We start from the raw sequence: 18,626 nt of genomic DNA on the forward strand, positions 1-18,626 counted from the left end.
TAGGTAAGAAAAGGTGTGAAATTCTTACCCTTTACAACTCTATATTTAGCAGAATACAATTAATAAAACCCACGTTTGTCATCAAGTTTCTAGAGGGGAATTCACAGTTTTATAATAAGGCCTATAATTTCCGATTACTGTGCTAATGTAGGGACTGAAATGACACTTCTGGGGGAAGCAGATTCCAAAATATGCCTGTAATAAACCAGTCTGAAGCCTGATCTCTTAGGCTGCTTTGAGGATGTTCACAATTCTCAGGCAATTTGGTTGTCATAGCACCTCCAAGAAAGTCCTGCCAGAACATAGAACTATCACCTCTGTGGGGGTTTATAGGCCAATAAAACAAGCTGGCTTGGACAGGTATCAAGACATGGAATATAGGTTTTAGCAACCACAAATGAATAATCATCAAATGTTGCTTTATGTGAGTAATGACAAGACTGGTTCTGTAGTAAAAGCTCCTGGAAAAAGTCACGCTAGACCATTGATGAGGAAAACATTTGTTTTCTTCAAACACACACAAAAGAAATATAGCAGCAGTATTTCCTGTACCACTAATGAACTCTCATCTCAGCTGCTGTAAAATGACAGAGCTTTACAAAACACACAAAATGCTAGTAAGCTATGTAAATGGAAATCTACCCTGTCCTGGCTTAAATCATTCCCTCCCCCAAATTTGCAAACAAAAATGAAATTAAATTCCCCAAATAAAAGGAACATAGACAATTGACTTCAAATGTGGACCTACAAAGGCAACTTAAATCCAAACCCCAGTACCAAGAACTACTTTAAATCCTTGCACTGTATTTACAGATCATAAAATTAGGCTTATTGACTTTCTACTTAAGACTCTAAGGCAGCATGGCTTGAAGAAATGATTAATGGATGTTGATATAAGTATGTGCTTTAAATTTTGATTGAGGTATAACTCTGCCAGAAAAACAAATATTTTTGTTAACTGCTTTCAATGGTCTGAAAGATTTCCTCCATTCTTGGCAGCTGCTGTGGACCCATTGTACAATTTGCCTCTTTTTCCTGTCGTCTGATGGCTGGATACAATAATGTTAGCAAAGCTGCTATTCTGGGTTCTGTGCATTTAAATACAAAAAATAAAAAAGGGAGGGGGGCCAGGGAGGGAGGGAGGGAAGAACAATATTGAAATAATTCTTGGTTTCCAGGACCTGGAATGCACATTTTAAACAAATCCTTGAATATACCAATGAAATGCTAAAAGACAGTCAGCTATTAGTACTATACATTTACATAGGCTAGAGAGGATAAACTAGTTAGTCTGTTGTGTGTCATGAAATCATGGAAGGCTCCTGTGGTGTGCAAGCACAGAATTTCAGCAATGAATGCCAAGCTGGTTTCTAATGTATTTAGTAATAAGATTTATCTAAGAAAAACATATAATAAAATGTGATTTTGATATTGGGTTTTCAAGTAGTGATACTATGATTCTTTACAGTGTTTAACTTAATCCCATATGAATCTGATAAAATACCCCTGCTTGTAGAGCAGACTGTGTCCAGTACACTAACACAAGTGGACTGATAGACCTAGAAAAAAAGAGCTAATGAGTTATCCTCATCCAATTAAGATGTTTTTAGTGGCTCTGCCAGGAACCACATAGTCTTGGTCAAATACCATTCCAGATCTTTATCAATAGTCTAGAAGAAAATAAAATTCATTCCGATAAAACCATCAGCTGATAACAAAATATGTGGTGTAGCAAAATGGTAAGTTAGTTATTCAGAGCAATCTGGAATGCTTTTTTGTCTGAGGTACAGCACACACCATATAAAAACATAGAAATGAGTTAGAATGTCCCCAGACAATCTGCATTATTGGTTATCTTTACCTACCGGGAAGCTGAACTAGACCAAAATTCATTTTAATACAGCATAAAGCTGTGTATATGAAGCAAGAAGCATAGCTCACACTGAGGGGATAGCAGTTGGCATATCTCTGGGATACACTAAGATTTTAAAAGTTATCTGCTGAATTTCCTGACTACCAAGTTCTCCAGTGCAGTGATGGCAAGTAAATGCTGCATGCAGGAGTACAAGAATGTCTTCCTGGAGCTGTGTAGAGATACTACATTCACATATCATCCCAGTGAAATTAATTCCTGAGAAGGCCTAGCTGGTCCTCTGAAGAGCTTCCAGCTCTACCATGTGCCCTCACAGGTGCGACATTAGGTGGGTGAGAAGATGAAGTCCATCCTGAAAGGACTCTGACATCTCCTACCACAAAAAATGCTGGGGTCTGGAGATGATCACAGAATAATTTAGGTTGGAAAAGACCTTTAAGATCATCCCATCCAACTGTAAACCGTACTGATGCAGGCATGAGCAGGATTCCAGGTGCCTGCAAGGAATAATGAAAATGTCCAATTCCGAGTCCTGCACTACTCAGGAGTACATCAAACAGAGCTTTATCTGTCTCACCTTCAGCTCATCACATACAAAATAGAGAATGCCTGCCAGATCTGCCCAATTCATAACTGGTTCCTATTCCAGCTGCAGAATAAAATTCTTTGCCTGTCATAATATCTCATATAAGCCTGCGACCTCTGAGGACCATGTGAGATAACAGGTACGTGTTCAATTTTCGTTCAGCTTACATGGGAAGAAAACGTGTAAGCTCATGTTTCTTTCTTCCCTACATTCTTCCCTCCTTATTGCATTTATCAGCCCCCCACTTGCTTATCTACTTTCTGTGCCTTCCAGCACAACATTTCAGCAGCATCATTGGCCACTTTTAGGCAAAGCAACATTGGAAACACATTAAACGTGACAGCCAGATGTGTTGATCTGTTGACACTGGACACTATGAGGTTGCTATTAAGACTTTGCAGTGGAGTGTGAGCAGGACAGTATTGGGATTAGATTGCTTGTTCTGTATCTGGAGGTGAAAGCCTGATGAAGTGTTGGGCTGTGTTATCAACAGAGCTGTAGGCAAGCCGAAAAGTGCAAAATGACCTTTTCTTCACTTTATTTCTCTTTTTACAAGTTATGAGTGGTGGAACGCTTCCTAGCACAGCCTTAACTGTGTCTGAATTTATTTGTGTTAATCTGAAAGGGGTCAAAACTCTACCCAGACTTATGTTGATGTATCACCAGAGTAATTACAGTAACTACTGTAGAACTACAGTAACTACTGCAGAACTACTCCAGACTTAGGCTAATGCAGTAGGAAGAAGTTGGCTTGGGATGTCTCTCTCTGTCATGCTTTAATCAGTCTCTAAGAATTGCAAAGAGGACAGATCTACGTATAATGTTTCCAGTGGGCTTCAGGGAAAAATTTGGGAAGTTTCCCTGAGTTTTAAGGCCTTTCTTTTTTCTTCTCTCCTTTTTTGTTTAGCGTGAGGGTGATAAAGACTTTCTTAAAGTGCCCAGAATTTTAGGGCTTTGAAGCAACTCAGGTAGCACTTGCAGTGGAGATGGTCATGGTTTCCACAAGCTTTGGTTCTTCAGCACTTCTCTTGTCTGAGCCGCTCAGTGACAGATGGAGGTCGAGAGCCACTGGCCATGACCCTATGGCAGGCAACACAAGATTTCTTTATTGCCTTTGTCTCTTTTCTTTCTGTCCTGGCCTGTTTTTTTACTACTTACATGTCGAAATAATGCAGTGCTTGTGACAGTCAGATCCAGATCTTCACATAAGCAAATTGTTCATCTCTCAGGAAGCAAAATCAGGAGCGTTGACAGAGGACTGAATGGATCCTGAGGGATTTATCACTGTTCCATGAAGGCATTTGAAGCCCCTCTTGCTGACAGTACCAGTGACAGCATAGGCAGGTTTGTGTTGACTTAGATCTCCTGTAGCTGCTTTAATTTCTTAACCATTAAAACAACTTCCCTTCTCCACCCCCCAAAAATAAAGTAAAACTGTTATTCTTGAATCATCTCCTAACTTTGGCTACATTTGACACAGAAGCTCACATTAAAAATATAATACAACAGCAGTGAGTGTTAGAAAAAAATTGGACTGAAATTGTTTTGGTAACTTAGTTGTAAATTTTAATATAATTTTCTGTAAACATTTTGATAAAAAAAAAAGTCACTTCTGAAGCCTAAGAAATGGAATTTTGATATCCTGAATCACTTCAGGAATTTAAAGGTTGCGATTTTTTCTTTTTTTGGTGGCCTGTACCTAGAAATACATCTAGGCTAGCTTTACATCTACAAATACAAAATATTTAAGCAAATTCTGTTTCTGAAACAACTTGCTGATATTTACAGTCATCATATTAGATATGTGATATGAACCCCAAAGTTAAATTACACAGCCTGTAAACTGCCAAAAAGATATTGTTGGGCTCATTATCATATGTGAGATGAAAATTTTTGCAATGTATCTTTTTGTGTTAATATAATGGGCATGTATCATAGTTCTGGTATCAAATATTGACAGGTGTTATTTGTGAGTGGAATAGCATAAACCTAGTGCTGTAAATCCTATTGTCTAGATTTTCACCTCTTTTCTAGGTATTCTTTTTTTTCCAGAATTTTATGCAATGTGCTTACCTCAGGTGTATAGAATTTAAGAGGCTGATGTTGAATTTTCATTTATTTGAATTTCCATACCTTTTTAGTAGCACTTTAAAGTTTGACACATGAGGGAAGAGCCCAGAGGGAAGTGCAAACTGTGGGCGCAGAAAAGCTTGAGCAACCAGAACAAGATTTTGCCTGTTACACACATAAAATAGTTGGTTAACGATTTATTCTGACCTGTTAATTAGTGAATGGACCAAAGTCCTTTCGGGGGTGTCAGAATGCCCACTGTGTTTCTCAGTGCTGTGTTTTCAACTCAGAGCTCAAGTTTAGTTGACAAATGTGGGAAATCCCATGTAGCAAGAAAAGCCTCTAGTAATAAAGCCATGGCGAATGCTTGAGGAGTTATTCTAGCTAGGACTCATGTTAATTTATGATGGTAATCCTCCCCTTTTACCCCATATAATCTCTTCTCTTTGAAAATACTGTATTGCTGTTGTTTTCTCATCTAAACTGGGGGCATTTTTATAATACAAATAAAGATGCCTAGATGCATAGGGCTGCCTTTCGAGAAGAACCAGTGAATTGCTGACTGCAAGCAAGGGTCGATGTACGCCTGTAGATGGAGTTAAATATCAAAGAACTGGTGCAGATTTTGACATCAAGACGTGATCAGGGAGATCAGACAGAACTAATGATCCCTTCTTAACCGCCCCATAGTTTACTGTCCAGCTCCTTGTGAGAGGGAAGGAGGTGTTTCCACTAAGGTATATAGGTTTGTAAGGTCTGAAGGTATACTTGCTATCTCCTGCTGAACCAGTTCATGCAGCTGGCAGGGCCCTTTCAGGCACAAAACTCCTCCTCATCTGTAGCAGGTACAGCAAAGTGCAGAACTAAGTACAGGCTGTGGAGAGCTGCCCCCAGGAGGAAAGGTGCCCCGTGGTGATGGAGCCGGCAGGGATTTCTTTAAAAAAGACACCGTGTCAGGGCTGCTAAAAGGGAATGGGGATTGGAAGGAGTTAATGGCCTGAAGTCTGGTTTTGGGTTAGATGACAACACTGTCCAGAGGCATCTACCTCACCAACCACTTCCAGTCAAGACCCCTGCTGGTATTTATTTGAGCTCCTTTTTTTGCATTATACCCATCTTTGACACCTTACCCCTGCAAGTCTTCCAACTCCACGTTACTCAGACTCTCCTTGTTTCTTTTCACCTAACTTCTCCCTTTTCTTACTTTTCCATGTTGGAAAATTCACTGCCAGATTCATTAACTACCTCACAAGGATAAATAAACTCGCGTGTTTGTTGATTTGTTACGTGGCTACACTGGGTTTACTTTGTCAGCTTAATTGCTGCCCGCAGGTTGGTCGACTGCGACGTTTATGCCTGAGCTTGCATTTAAAGGTTAACAAAATCAGAATCAGACTTTTGCTTCCACTGCCACCGCTGGCATCGGGGCTGTCCCTTCCCTGGCTCTTGACGGTGGCTGCGGGCAGGCGGGGTTGGGGCTCTCCGGGTCATTTAAAGGCTGTTTTGGGATGAAGGGAAGCCCGGGCTCCTGAGGATGGGGCGCCCGTGGCATGATTCACCTTCACCCCCCGCACGGAGCAGGGGGGAACGCTCACTCCCGCAGCCCTCACTGCTTCGAGGGCCGGGCGGCGGCGAGACAGCAGAGGGCGCTCGGCGCCCACGCTCGGCTGCTTCGGGCCCCGCGCTACCCGGTGCCTTGCTTGGAAGTTTATCGCGGCGCAGCCGAGAGTCTTCCCGGGGACCACACGTCCCGGCCGCCGCGCTGAGCAGCCTCAAGTTCCTTACGAGCTGCTTTACAAACAGCGCCCGCCGCCACGTCCCTCGGTGTGCGGGTCAGGCGCGCCGCCGCAACCCGACCGACTGGGACCCCACTTCCCTGACCGCCAGCCCAGACCCCCCTCCCGGCCGTCGGGGCGGACGCCCAGGTACGCGGGGCCCCCGCCGGGCTGGGCGGGCCGGTGGGCGGGCCGGTGGCGGGCGGGGCGGCCAATGGGAGGCTGTGGGGGGAGTCGGCGGCGGGCGTCAAGAGGGAAGGGATCAATGAGCGCCAGGCAAAGTTGGGGTCGGGCCGTGGAGAGCGTTACGGCCGTGGATTACAAACCCGGCGGCGTCCCGCACCGCCGCTGACCGCCGCGCCGGCACCGGGCATGCTGGTGGGGCGGCGGCCGCTACTGCCGAGCGGCGAAGCGCGGGCACCCCGGCGGTAGCGACGGCGGCGATGAGGCGCGGCGCCCCTGGGCGCCCCCCAGCCCCGGAGCGGCGGCTGCGGCGGGAGGAACGGCAGCGGCTGCAGCAGGAGCGGAGCGCCCCGTGAGCGCTGCGAGCCGGCGGGTCTGCTCCCGTCCGTGGCGGGGCAGGGTGAGCGGAGCCTCCGTGACTGAGGAGAGGGAGAGAAGCGGGAGCCGTCGGTGGGAAAGTGGACCCCGGGGGGCGCCGCTGAGAGCGGCAGCGCCGGGACCCTGTCCCGGTGCGCTATGGGACGCCCCCCCGCCGCCGGCCGCGGGGCCTCGCCGCCGCCTCCTCTGCTGCTGCTGCTGTCGGTGCTGCTGCTGCCGCCGCAGCTACCGCTGGGCGCCGCCGCCGAGCCTCGCCAGGTCTTCCAGGTGCTGGAGGAGCAGCCACCCGGCACCTGGGTAGGCACCATCGCCACCCGACCTGGGTTCACCTACCGGCTGAGCGAGCAGCACGCCCTCTTCACCATCAACGCCACCTCGGGAGCCCTGCACACCCGCACCACCATCGACCGCGAGAGCCTGGCCAGCGATGTGGTGGACCTGGTGGTGCTCTCCAGCCAGCCCACCTACCCCAGCGAGGTGCGGGTCCTGGTGCTCGACCTCAACGACAACGCACCCGTCTTCCCCGATCCCTCCATCGTGGTGACTTTCAAGGAGGACACGGGCAGCGGGCGACAGCTTATCCTGGACACGGCCACCGATGCCGACAGTGGCACTAATGGTGTAGACCATGGCTCCTACCGCATTGTGGCCGGCAATGAGGAGGGGCGTTTTCGGCTTAACATCACACTCAACCCCAGCGGTGAAGGTGCTTTTTTGCACTTGGTTTCCCGGGGTGGGCTGGACCGGGAGGCCACCCCCACCTACCAGCTGTTGGTGCAAGTGGAGGACAAGGGTGAGCCCCGGCGACGGGGGTACCTCCAGGTCAATGTCACTGTCCAGGACATCAATGACAACCCACCTATCTTCAGCCAGACTCTTTACCAGGCACGAGTGCCTGAGGATGCGCCTGTTGGGGCCAGTGTCCTCCAGGTCACTGCAGCTGATGCTGATGAAGGTACCAATGCTGACATCCGCTACCGCCTGGAAGGAGGTGATGGCAGCGGTGGTGGTGGGGAGGGGGCTGGCAGCCTCCCGTTTGAGGTGGACCCTGAGAGTGGGGTGATCCGCATCCGGGAGCGCTTGGACTATGAGATGCGACAGCAGTACTCACTGACAGTGCAGGCCTTGGACCGAGGGGTGCCAGCACTGAGCGGCCGGGCTGAGGCCCTCATCCGTCTGCTCGATGTCAATGACAATGAGCCCCGGGTGAAGTTTCGCTATTTCCCAGCCACCTCTCGCTTTGCTTCTGTGGATGAGAACGCAGCACCTGGCACAGTGGTGGCCCTGCTGACGGTGAGTGATGCCGACTCCCCTGCAGCCAATGGGAACATCTCTGTGTCGATCCTGGCTGGAAATGAGCAGCGTCACTTCGAAGTACACAGCAGCAAAGTACCCAACCTCAGCCTTATAAAGGTAGCAGCTGCACTGGACCGGGAGCGCATCCCAGCCTATAACCTTACAGTGGCAGTGGCAGATAACTATGGGGCCCCTCCACCACCCCCGGGTCCCCCTACTTCTGCCTTTTCCCCTGATGGAGTGGTGGCAGCTCCTGTGAGCCGTTCGTCAGTGGCTAGCCTGGTGATCTTTGTGAATGACATTAATGACCACCCCCCTGTCTTTGGGCAGTCTGTCTACACTGTGAACATCAGTGAGGAGGTGCCCTTGGGCAGCTATGTGAGGGGCCTGACTGCCACGGACCGGGACTCGGGCCTCAATGCCAATCTCAAATACAGCATCGTCTCGGGCAACGAGCTTGGCTGGTTTCGCATCAGTGAGCACAGTGGGCTGGTCACCACAGCTGGGTATGCTGCAGGCATGTCCACCTCCAGCAGGCTGGACCGGGAGACTGCTTCTCAGGTGGTGCTTAATATCAGTGCCCGTGACCAAGGGGTGCAGCCCAGGTTCTCCTATGCACAGCTGGTGGTGACCATCCTGGATGTCAATGACAATAAACCTCGCTTCAGTCAACCTGAGGGCTACCAGGTGTCCCTGGCTGAAAACTCCCCATCAGGAACTGAGTTGTTGGTCCTGAGTGCCACAGATGGGGACTTGGGGGACAATGGGACAGTCCGCTTTTCCCTGCAGGAAGCTGAACCAGCCCTGGCTGTGGTTGGCCCCTCCTCGGTCACCCCTCGCCGGATCTTTCGTTTGGATCCCGTGTCAGGCAAGCTTAGCACCATCTCACAGCTGGACCGGGAGGAGCAGGCTCATTTTTCCCTGCAGGTCCTGGCCACTGATTTAGGCTCTCCTCCCCTTTCTTCCATAGCTCGAGTTAACGTGAGTCTCCTGGATATAAATGACAATAGTCCTGTGTTTTACCCGGTTCAATATTTTGCCCATATCCAAGAGAATGAGCCAGCTGGAACCTATGTGACCACAGTGTCTGCCACGGACCCTGATCTGGGACTCAATGGGACAGTCAAGTACAGCATCTCAGCTGGAGACACCTCCAGGTTTCAGGTTCATGGCCAGACAGGGGTCATTACAACAAAAATAGCTCTTGACAGGGAGGAGAAAACAGCATACCAGTTGCAGATTGTGGCCACTGATGGTGGCCATCTTCAGTCGCAGAACCAAGCCATTGTCACCATCACTGTCTTGGACACCCAGGACAATCCACCTGTTTTCAGCCAGGGCGTGTACAGTTTTGTTGTCTTTGAAAATGTTGCCCTAGGTTACCATGTAGGTACTGTTTTTGCTTCTACCATGGACCTCAACACCAATATGAGTTACCTTATTACTATGGGTGACCAAAGGGGCATGTTTGCCATCAACAGAGTGACAGGGCAGATCACCACAGCCAGTATTATTGACAGGGAAGAGCAAGCATTTTACCAGCTGAAGGTGGTTGCTAGTGGTGGGGCGATTACTGGAGATGCTGTGGTCAATATAACTGTCAAAGACTTAAATGACAATTCTCCACACTTTATTCACACGGTAGAAAGTGTAAATGTGGTTGAAAACTGGAAAGCTGGGCATACCATATTCCAGGCCAGAGCTCTTGATCCTGATGAAGGTGTTAATGGTATGGTTCTTTATAGCCTTAAGCAAAACCCAAAGGGCTTGTTTTCAATCAATGAACAAACAGGGGCCATAAGCTTAATAGGACCACTTGATATAAATGCTGGGTCTTACCAGGTTGAAATCCTGGCCTCGGATATGGGGGTGCCACAGCTGTCCTCTAACTTTATCCTGACTGTATCTGTCCATGATGTAAATGATAACCCGCCTGTGTTTGATCAGCTTTCCTATGAAATTACTATTTTGGAGTCAGAGCCTGTGAATTCCAGGTTCTTTAAGGTTCAGGCCTCTGACAAAGATTCGGGAGTGAACGGTGAAATAGCTTATAGCATAATTGAAGGAAATACTGGGGATGCCTTTGGCATATTCCCAGATGGTCAGCTGTATATAAAAAGTGAACTGGACCGTGAACTTCAGGAAAGATATATTTTACTGGTCGTGGCCTCTGATAGAGCAGTAGAGCCACTCAATGCTACTGTGAACGTTACTGTAATTCTGGAGGATGTAAATGATAACAGACCCCTGTTCAACAGTACCAACTATGTATTTTATTTTGAAGAGGAGCAGAGAGGTGGATCATATGTAGGGCAAATAAATGCTGTAGATAAAGACTTTGGGCCAAATGGTGAAATCAGGTATTCGTTTGAGCATATGCAGCCAGATTTTGAGCTGAATGCAATAACTGGGGAAATAAGAAGCACTCATCAGTTTGACAGAGAAGCTCTTATGAGACAAAGGGGAGCTGCAGTATTTAGTCTCACGGTAATAGCAACAGATCAGGGTTTGCCAAAGCCTCTAAAAGATCAGGCAACTGTACAAATCTACATGAAAGACATCAATGATAATGCCCCCAAATTCTTGAAAGATCTCTATCAAGCTACTATATCAGAATTGGCAGCAAATCTGACACAGGTTCTGAGAGTTTCTGCCTCAGATGTTGATGAAGGGGTTAATGGCTTGATTCACTACTCTGTAATCAAGGGAAATGAAGAAAAGCAGTTTGCAATAGATAGTAGCACAGGCCAAGTTACCTTAGTGGGCAAGCTAGATCATGAAGCTACTGCATCGTATTCACTTGTCATCCAAGCAGTAGACTCTGGAGCAGTTTCCCTAAGTTCAACTTGCTTGTTGAACATTGATGTATTGGATGAAAATGACAACAGTCCTTCCTTCCCTAAATCAACCTTTTTGGTGGATGTCCTGGAAAATATGAGAGTTGGTGAACTTGTGTCATCTGTCACTGCCACTGATTCTGATTCAGGCGACAATGCTGAACTCCACTATAGCATTACGGGGACGAACAATCATGGGACCTTTAGCATCAGTCCCAACACTGGTAGTATTTTTCTCGCAAAGAAACTGGACTTTGAGACACAATCTCTGTATAAGCTAAATATAACAGCAAAAGACCAAGGAAGGCCACCACGGTCATCTACAATGTCAGTGGTAATACATGTTAGGGATTTCAATGACAACCCTCCCAATTTTCCTCCTGGGGACATCTTTAAATCTATTGTTGAGAATGTACCTGTTGGTAGCTCTGTCATTTCTGTGACTGCTCATGATCCAGATGCAGATATTAATGGGCAGCTAACGTATGCAATCATCCAGCAGATGCCAAGGGGTAATCATTTCCGTATAGATGAAGTGAGAGGGACAATATTTACTAGTGCTGAAATAGATCGTGAGTTTGCTAACCTCTTTGAGTTAATGGTCAAAGCCACAGATCAGGCTGTTCCTGTGGAGTCCAGACGATTTGCTTTGAAGAACGTGACCATTTTGGTGACAGATCAAAATGACAATGTTCCTGTCTTTATATCGCAAAATGCTCTCGCAGCCGACCCTTCAGTTGTGATCGGTTCAATTCTAATGACAATTATTGCTGCAGATCCTGATGAGGGCGCCAATGGAGAAGTGGAATACGAAATAGTCAATGGAGATACCGAAACCTTCATTGTGGATCGCTATAGCGGAGATTTAAGAGTAGCGTCAGCTTTGGTGCCTTCTCAGCTCATATACAATCTCATAGTTTCTGCCACGGATCTTGGCCCTGAAAGGAGAAGATCCACCACTGAGATGACTATCATTCTGCAAGGGGTTGATGGGCCTGTTTTCACTCAGCCAAAATACATAACCATCTTAAAAGAAGGTGAGCCTATCGGGACAAATGTGATATCTATTGAGGCATCAAGTCCGCGGGGCTCTGAAGCTCAGGTGGAATATTACATTGTGTCCATCCGTTGCGAAGATAAGAGTCTTGGGCGCCTCTTCACCATCGGGCGCCATACTGGTGTCATCCAGACTGCTGCCATTTTGGACAGGGAGCAAGGAGCACGTCTCTACTTGGTGGATGTTTATGCCATTGAAAAGTCATCTGTTTTGCCCCGCACCCAACGAGCAGAGGTAAAGCTTTTATTCAGTATTTACCTGTTTGCTTTCTAAATGAACCATTTTATGTATTTGTTTTTAGCTGTTTTACAGACAATAGTGCACAGCAGAAGACAGGAAAGCTAAGTCTGCTGATTCATTAGTTAAAGATGTTCTTTCAGTTGGTATCCCTCAAACAGTTTTCCTCAAAGCTGCCTCTAGAAATTTGAAAGAAGTTTAGGTGGAGTGCTTAAATTGGCTACGCTAGGCCCAGGGTTGGTCAAATGAATTTTAGCTAATAAATACTCTAACTGTGACAATATTAAATCATGGGCATTTTTGAGTTTTGCATGTGTTCTCTTTTTAGCAATTGCTAATTATTTGAAGTCTTTCTATTCCTCCTTTCACTGCAATAATCATGTCAGTATTTGTCTGAGAACTGACCAGTAGGGTATTGCTCCTGAACAGCTCATTGCTTGATTAAGTCTGTCAGATAGGTCTCCTCATGCACCTCCAATTCAGGCCATTTCTTTGCACACATGGATGAGTACGAGAATGATCTTGTTTCTGTTCTTGGGTGTGACAGACAGTACAAATGCAATGGTTTAGCTGGCAGATTTCCTTATCATAGAGATGTTTGCCTTGACTGAAGGGTCTTTAAATGTTCTCTGCATGATTAGCTTGAGGACCAAAGGCTGGAAAACAGGTTTGAAACACACCCGTGTAGTATGAATAATTTATTCACTCTGTCTAGTAATTGAGCCACAGAGCTGATCATTTAGGTTATTCTTGCTGTCTTCTGTAGGAATAGTGAAAAGCTTGGTGTGAAAGGAAGTCTTGAGTTTGGTTTAAGTTGTACCATGTTCTGGAGCTGCCTCCTGCACTTTACTGTGAGCCATTTAATTTGCAGTTCTTGGAAATCTGGGGCTGGCACTGCTGAGTGGGTCAACCTGCAGAGGATGTTGGTAGTGCATAGTGATTCAACTATTTCCCTTGCCAGCTGAATGTTTTGCCTCAGTACTGCATAGCTTGCACAGATCCCAGCTAGACTTGCTCTTCAGAATTATGTCTTAGCTTTGAGCCATCAAGGATGCTGTGGTGGTTTGGTTTCTCTTGTTGTTTGGGATTTTGTTTTCCTTTTTGTTTTTAGTGGATGTGGTATTTCTAGTTCTTTAAGCACTGTTCAAACTCAAATATTTTTTAGCACTTCTGAGAGAGTTTATCTTAGTGTGTGTGCTGTGTGCTGTTTATTATCATGTTTTGAAGAGCAGTAGTGTATTGGAAAGAAGATTCCTGATATATGGGTGCTGTATCCCTGCTAGAAATTTATAAAAGATTAAACCTTTATAATTTTTTTTCTTATTATTACATCATAGTTTGTCTTGATGGATAGTGTTTTGAGGGTTCAGCCTTTGTCAGTGGGTGTTTAGATCATAATCTTTCAACTCTGTGTCTGTGCACATGACCAAATAGTTTCATGACTGGAGAAGACTCAGAGGAGGCCATGTGATTGCAATAGTCTCACACATTGTAGAAGTATTTAATATGAATATTTGGTGAGCAGGGAAGAGAACAGCCATTGAAACTTTAAGCAAATTTTACATTGTTGAATACAAACCACTCCTGAAATCAACAGCAAATGTTTTATTCTGTAAAGGAACATTGAAAGCAATAGTTGGAAGCTAGGAATTCATATTGCTGGTTGTATCTTTACAGCTTCTAAAACGCTGCTTCTTCCAAATGTAATTAGCTTACTGTGCTTCTTTAGAAATACATTATAAATTATATTCAGCTATCAACTTTAAGAAACATAACCATATGCAGTCTGTCTCTTGACTGATTGGATTTCTCTGGTACAGCTTTTGCTGTCCCACTGTTGAACAAGAGCTACTAGAGTGACATTCTTTGTGCAAGCTGTCAGTGGGTGCTGAATAAGCAATGCAGCTTTTTTGCATATTTCTTTTGGATGGTAACTTTTGTTTTGTTTTTAGTTTGATGTATGTAGTGCGTAAATTTTTGGTCTTCGTTTTCTGACAAGCTACTGTCATGAAAAATCAGCCTGTATCCAAGTGTGTAGACACTACCTCTTATCTTTGTAAAGCTACCTTAAAGCACACTTTTGCTAGAGTTTTTGGGAATTAAATGTGCAATTTGGAAGGCTTAATGGTTTTTTTTCCAGTTTTTAAGGTGATAGCTTGAGTGGTGGCATAACCACAACATTGACAAGAGACAATGAATGTCTGTGGACTTGTACAATATCTAAAACTACGAAGCTTAAGTGTTCTTTTGCCCACAATGTCTTAAACTTTTTTTGGTATATACATGGCAGGGTGAAGACTGAGTTTTTTAGAGTCCTGCTTGAGGAGTAAGTTGTAAAACATTGATGCAGGTGTGCAGACAAAGCCTAATAATTCTGGTACCTGACAGCTTTCTGAACAGATAAACTGGATATAAATTTTGGTTTTTAAGGAAAAAGCTCGAGTATTGTATATTTTCTTTGTTCCTTCTATGCAGAGTATGTTGGGTTTAGTTTCTGAATATGGTTAAAGAAAAGGGAAAAACAGTAGCAGGTTTTGCTTAACGACTTCTACTTTCTTCTTCACTGCCTGCTACGCCTTCTGCCCTGATGCCAGGCATCATCCTAATTGCACTGTGGCATGCGGGTGAAACACTGAGCACTCAGCCACCCAGTGCTAAGCTTGCTGGCTGAGACTGAAGAGAGCAGAAGTAGCAAGAAAGTTAATAGTCTTTTATCTAACATAGGTTTTGGGAATCATTTTGGGTGGCAGATACCTGGTGTGAAATAGAGATATTTACAGCTTCGAAGCAGTGGCTAGTCTTTGTCCAGCTGGCAGGCAGTATAAAAGAAGAGCAGGCTTGTGTGAAGGCAATTGCTCTACAAAAGAATCAACCCTTGTCCTTCGGAAATGGTGTGGGGTGTGGGTTTTTTTTTTGGTTGTTTTTTTTTTTTTTTTTTTTTAATTCATATCAACTATAATGAAAAGATCCACCTAGTGCTCCAACTGAAAAAGTCTCTTTCCAGCCTTTCTCATCCATCCCTTTAGGATCATAGGGCATAGCTATGGGGGGTGTACACTACTGTTTTCTGAAGAGAGGGTCCAAGGGAAGAGCTATGCGACAACAGGACTGCGGAGAATCCCCTTCTGACCCCAAAGCAGCTGGCATGCCATGTAACTGAAGGATTACATTTTCAGTAAAGCAGCAGTTAAAGAGTTTATGAAACAAAGAACAGTTTATTTGCAGTTTTTGGATTATTGGTTTTTTAGCACTAGGTTTCATATTTGTATATTTTTCTGTGCTTATTATTACTATATGGAGAGAAAGGGGAGAGGGGTGTATCAGAAAAGTGCAAGTTGTGAGGTATTTATGCTCAAAGTCCCAAATGCTTTGAGATTTGCAAACTCAAGTAGTGCCTGTTCTATTGTATTTTACAACAAGCGGTGTAATGTTGGGTAGTTATTACTGAATTAGAAAGCTTTTTTCTTTTGGACATTAGCCAATTTCTGTGTAACCTACAGTGACAAAACAGATTTGATGTTGTGTTGGTATGTTCTGTGGTCAGTCTTATTTTGCCCTGTCTTGTGTTAATCATTAGGTGTGGCATTGTTCTTCTCAGATAAGAAAAAAATAATGTAGGTGTTCCTGAAGCTCTTCTGTTTGCCATTTTATGCCTTTTCATGTGTTTCTGCTGAAAGAAAAAATGCAGTAATTGCTTAGCTCCTTTCTCATGGCTCTCCAACAGAAATTCTCTTTTAACCTCTTCAGGCAGGGCTGAGGGTTTCACCATCATGATTTTATATTTAATATAGAATGACTAATGCATATTGGCATCACTTGGTAACCATGTGACTTTATTCAATCCTGCCTCCCAAAACAATGATTGTATGCTGTGGGAGACTTTGGGTGGTCGTGTGTTGTACCCTGCTTCTTAGCTGGCAGTAATAATAGGAACCCAGGGACAATACCTCATCTTCTGTGCTCTGTTACTAGGGATTAAATGGAATTAGACGGGATTTCTAGCTTGCATGTTTAACCCTTCAGTGGGAATGTTTGCATGTTTAACCCTTGAGAGGAGCAGTGGGTTTGCTGGGGACCAGTGGTGCTACTGTGTATGTTGTATATGACAAATGACAGGATCACAGATTGGGATGTGAATTATTTGTATATGAAATATGTTTAACTGAACTTTAAACAGGTTCATAATTTCCAAGGAAGGGAGAGAAGGGTATAAATATTTATTTATACACTTCATACATTCCCTAATACCCTGGAAAATGTATAAGCTTTAAATGAAAGTTTTATTGATGGTATTGATTTAAAAATGGAAATACTTGGAGGGGCATATCGATGATCCTGTGAATGTTAACATGCTTTCGAAACGGGCAATTCCCTTGATTTTCAGACAGGGAAATATGCGGCACCAAGTTTTCTTTTGCATCTGTGCATTCATAGCTGCTTCTTGTGGTACGTTTTGTGACTGGCACTATTGGGAAACTTGGACTTCCAGGTTGGCGGAGGCTTTTATCTCCCAAATCCACAGTCTAGGCAAAATATGTGCTTTCTTTTATTAGGCAAAATGTGGGGATTTTAGACAGTGCTTACTGCTGGCATAGTGAAGATCTGGAATTTAATGAAGACAGACAGAGTGAATGGTCCTCTCCTCCTGGAAAGAAAATCATAGGACATTTCACCTTGACCTGGTGTGAACTGCAGTCATGACCATAAAACCATGGGATAACTACTTTATGTGGAACTTTTAAAGTCACCCCAGCCTAGGTCCTGTCACTCCTGCACCCACCAAACCTGGGAGGGAGGTGGAGGTGCTCAAAAACTGTCTTCTCTGTGGCACAGACCTCCAGAAACCCAGATTAAGAAAGGGAAGATGCTGCTAAGCAGGAATGACAGAATATGTTGCAGGAGAGGCTGCCCAAGCTGTGGGAGCACAATGCATCCCTTGTGCTGTTTGGGTTGGGTACCACTTCAGGGATGTGGGGCTAGCCCTAACATCCCTGAGAGGGGAAAGGGATGGATTGCTGGCGCAAAACACTGGTAGTGTTACTTCTCTAACCAAGCTGGCTAATGGTGGAGGGCTTTAAATTTAGTAAGAGAATTTGAAACCCGCTTCAGAGAAGTCTGTTATCTGGCATATTTACCCATACAAATAAGAACAATGGGGTATTCCTTGTATTCATACTATTTATAAAGCATTTTATTCTTTAATGATACATGACACATTAATTGTAGCTTGACAAAGGAAACTACGTATGAAAAGTTTGAGTAAACAATGAAAATCTGCTGCCTTGTCCAGCTACAAAGCCAGTTTTTTTTTCTTTGTAGTGCTGATATTGCTGATTCTGAGTAACTTATAATTATTTAAGTTATTGCTGTCATTTGCACTGATCTGAAAAGGGATCTCTAAGTTCTGCTTGGACTGGAGCGGGAGATGAATGTGCCTTATGTCGAAAACTGTTCAAAACCAATTTGTGGGGTTTGGTTCAAAGTTGTCCCTTTTTTTCCGTCCTCTAATTTCATTAATGATTCTGCCTTGCTGCATTTTCTTAATATCTAGAATTTCTCATTTCTTTGCTATTTTAACAACCTCTGGGCATTTTTGCATGTGAGGTCACTTCATGATTTTTATGTTAAAAAATCACTAGACTTTAAAAACAACATTCTTTATTATGGAAAATAGTTTGTCATGTGTCTCCTTTGGCTATTATTGCTAGTGTTTGCACTAACCATAGCAAAATTTTCATGTGCTTGTTTTTGCTGAGTGTTAAATTCTTCATACAAATCTCTAAATTATTCTTAGCTTCTACTGATGTTAATAAGCAAGTCCTTTTCCATGTAAAATGATACCCACAGAGCTGCTGGAGTCCAGGTTTCTTTCCATGTTTCAGTCAGGTGAAGCAGGCAGTGGCTGCTCATTATGGAGAGCTCCAGAAATAGGTCACCGAAGCCTTCTTGTCCTCTTGGTGTCTCCAGCCCTCACCACTAGCTTTACTGGGGCAAGATTAATTTGTTGTTGGCTCCTGAAATCTTTGCTATTGTCTTTTCCTGTTTCCTGTGCATATCTTGAACCTCGAGACTGTGTCTCATCAGAGGATTTTGGTACACTTTTGACTAATGGAAGAAGGCTCCAGATGTTTCCATGGTCTCATCTGAGTCTTTTCAGCGATTGGATTTTATTGAATCACCACTCCAAGGGCCACTTCCCGCCTTCCAAGAACAAGGTGCCTGTTTAATTTACATCAAAACAACCCCTTAGCATGAAATAGTTCTATTGGCATAGTTGTTTTAACTGTGTCTAGGATAGGGAGTAGCATTACTGATAAGTTAGTTTGGTTTCTTA

At 44.5% G+C, this 18,626-nt stretch overlaps 1 protein-coding gene across 1 annotated transcript in view; it reads left to right on the forward strand.

Moving 5' to 3' along the window:
• The first annotated feature begins 6,519 nt into the window (after nucleotides 1-6,519).
• FAT4 (FAT atypical cadherin 4) overlaps nucleotides 6,520-18,626 on the forward strand; it is a 134,830-nt gene continuing 122,723 nt past the window's right edge. Inside the window, exon 1 of the mRNA XM_061360248.1 lies at nucleotides 6,520-12,289. Within this exon, the coding sequence (XP_061216232.1) occupies nucleotides 7,004-12,289 (5,286 nt within the window). The 5' untranslated portion in view covers nucleotides 6,520-7,003. The remainder of the gene's footprint in view (nucleotides 12,290-18,626) is intronic.

Source organism: Neopsephotus bourkii, unplaced genomic scaffold (genome assembly GCF_033783945.1).
Source record: "Neopsephotus bourkii isolate Nb327-2 ecotype Australia unplaced genomic scaffold, CSIRO-AGI_Nbou_v1 NB_107, whole genome shotgun sequence".
NCBI lineage: Eukaryota > Metazoa > Chordata > Aves > Psittaciformes > Psittacidae > Neopsephotus > Neopsephotus bourkii.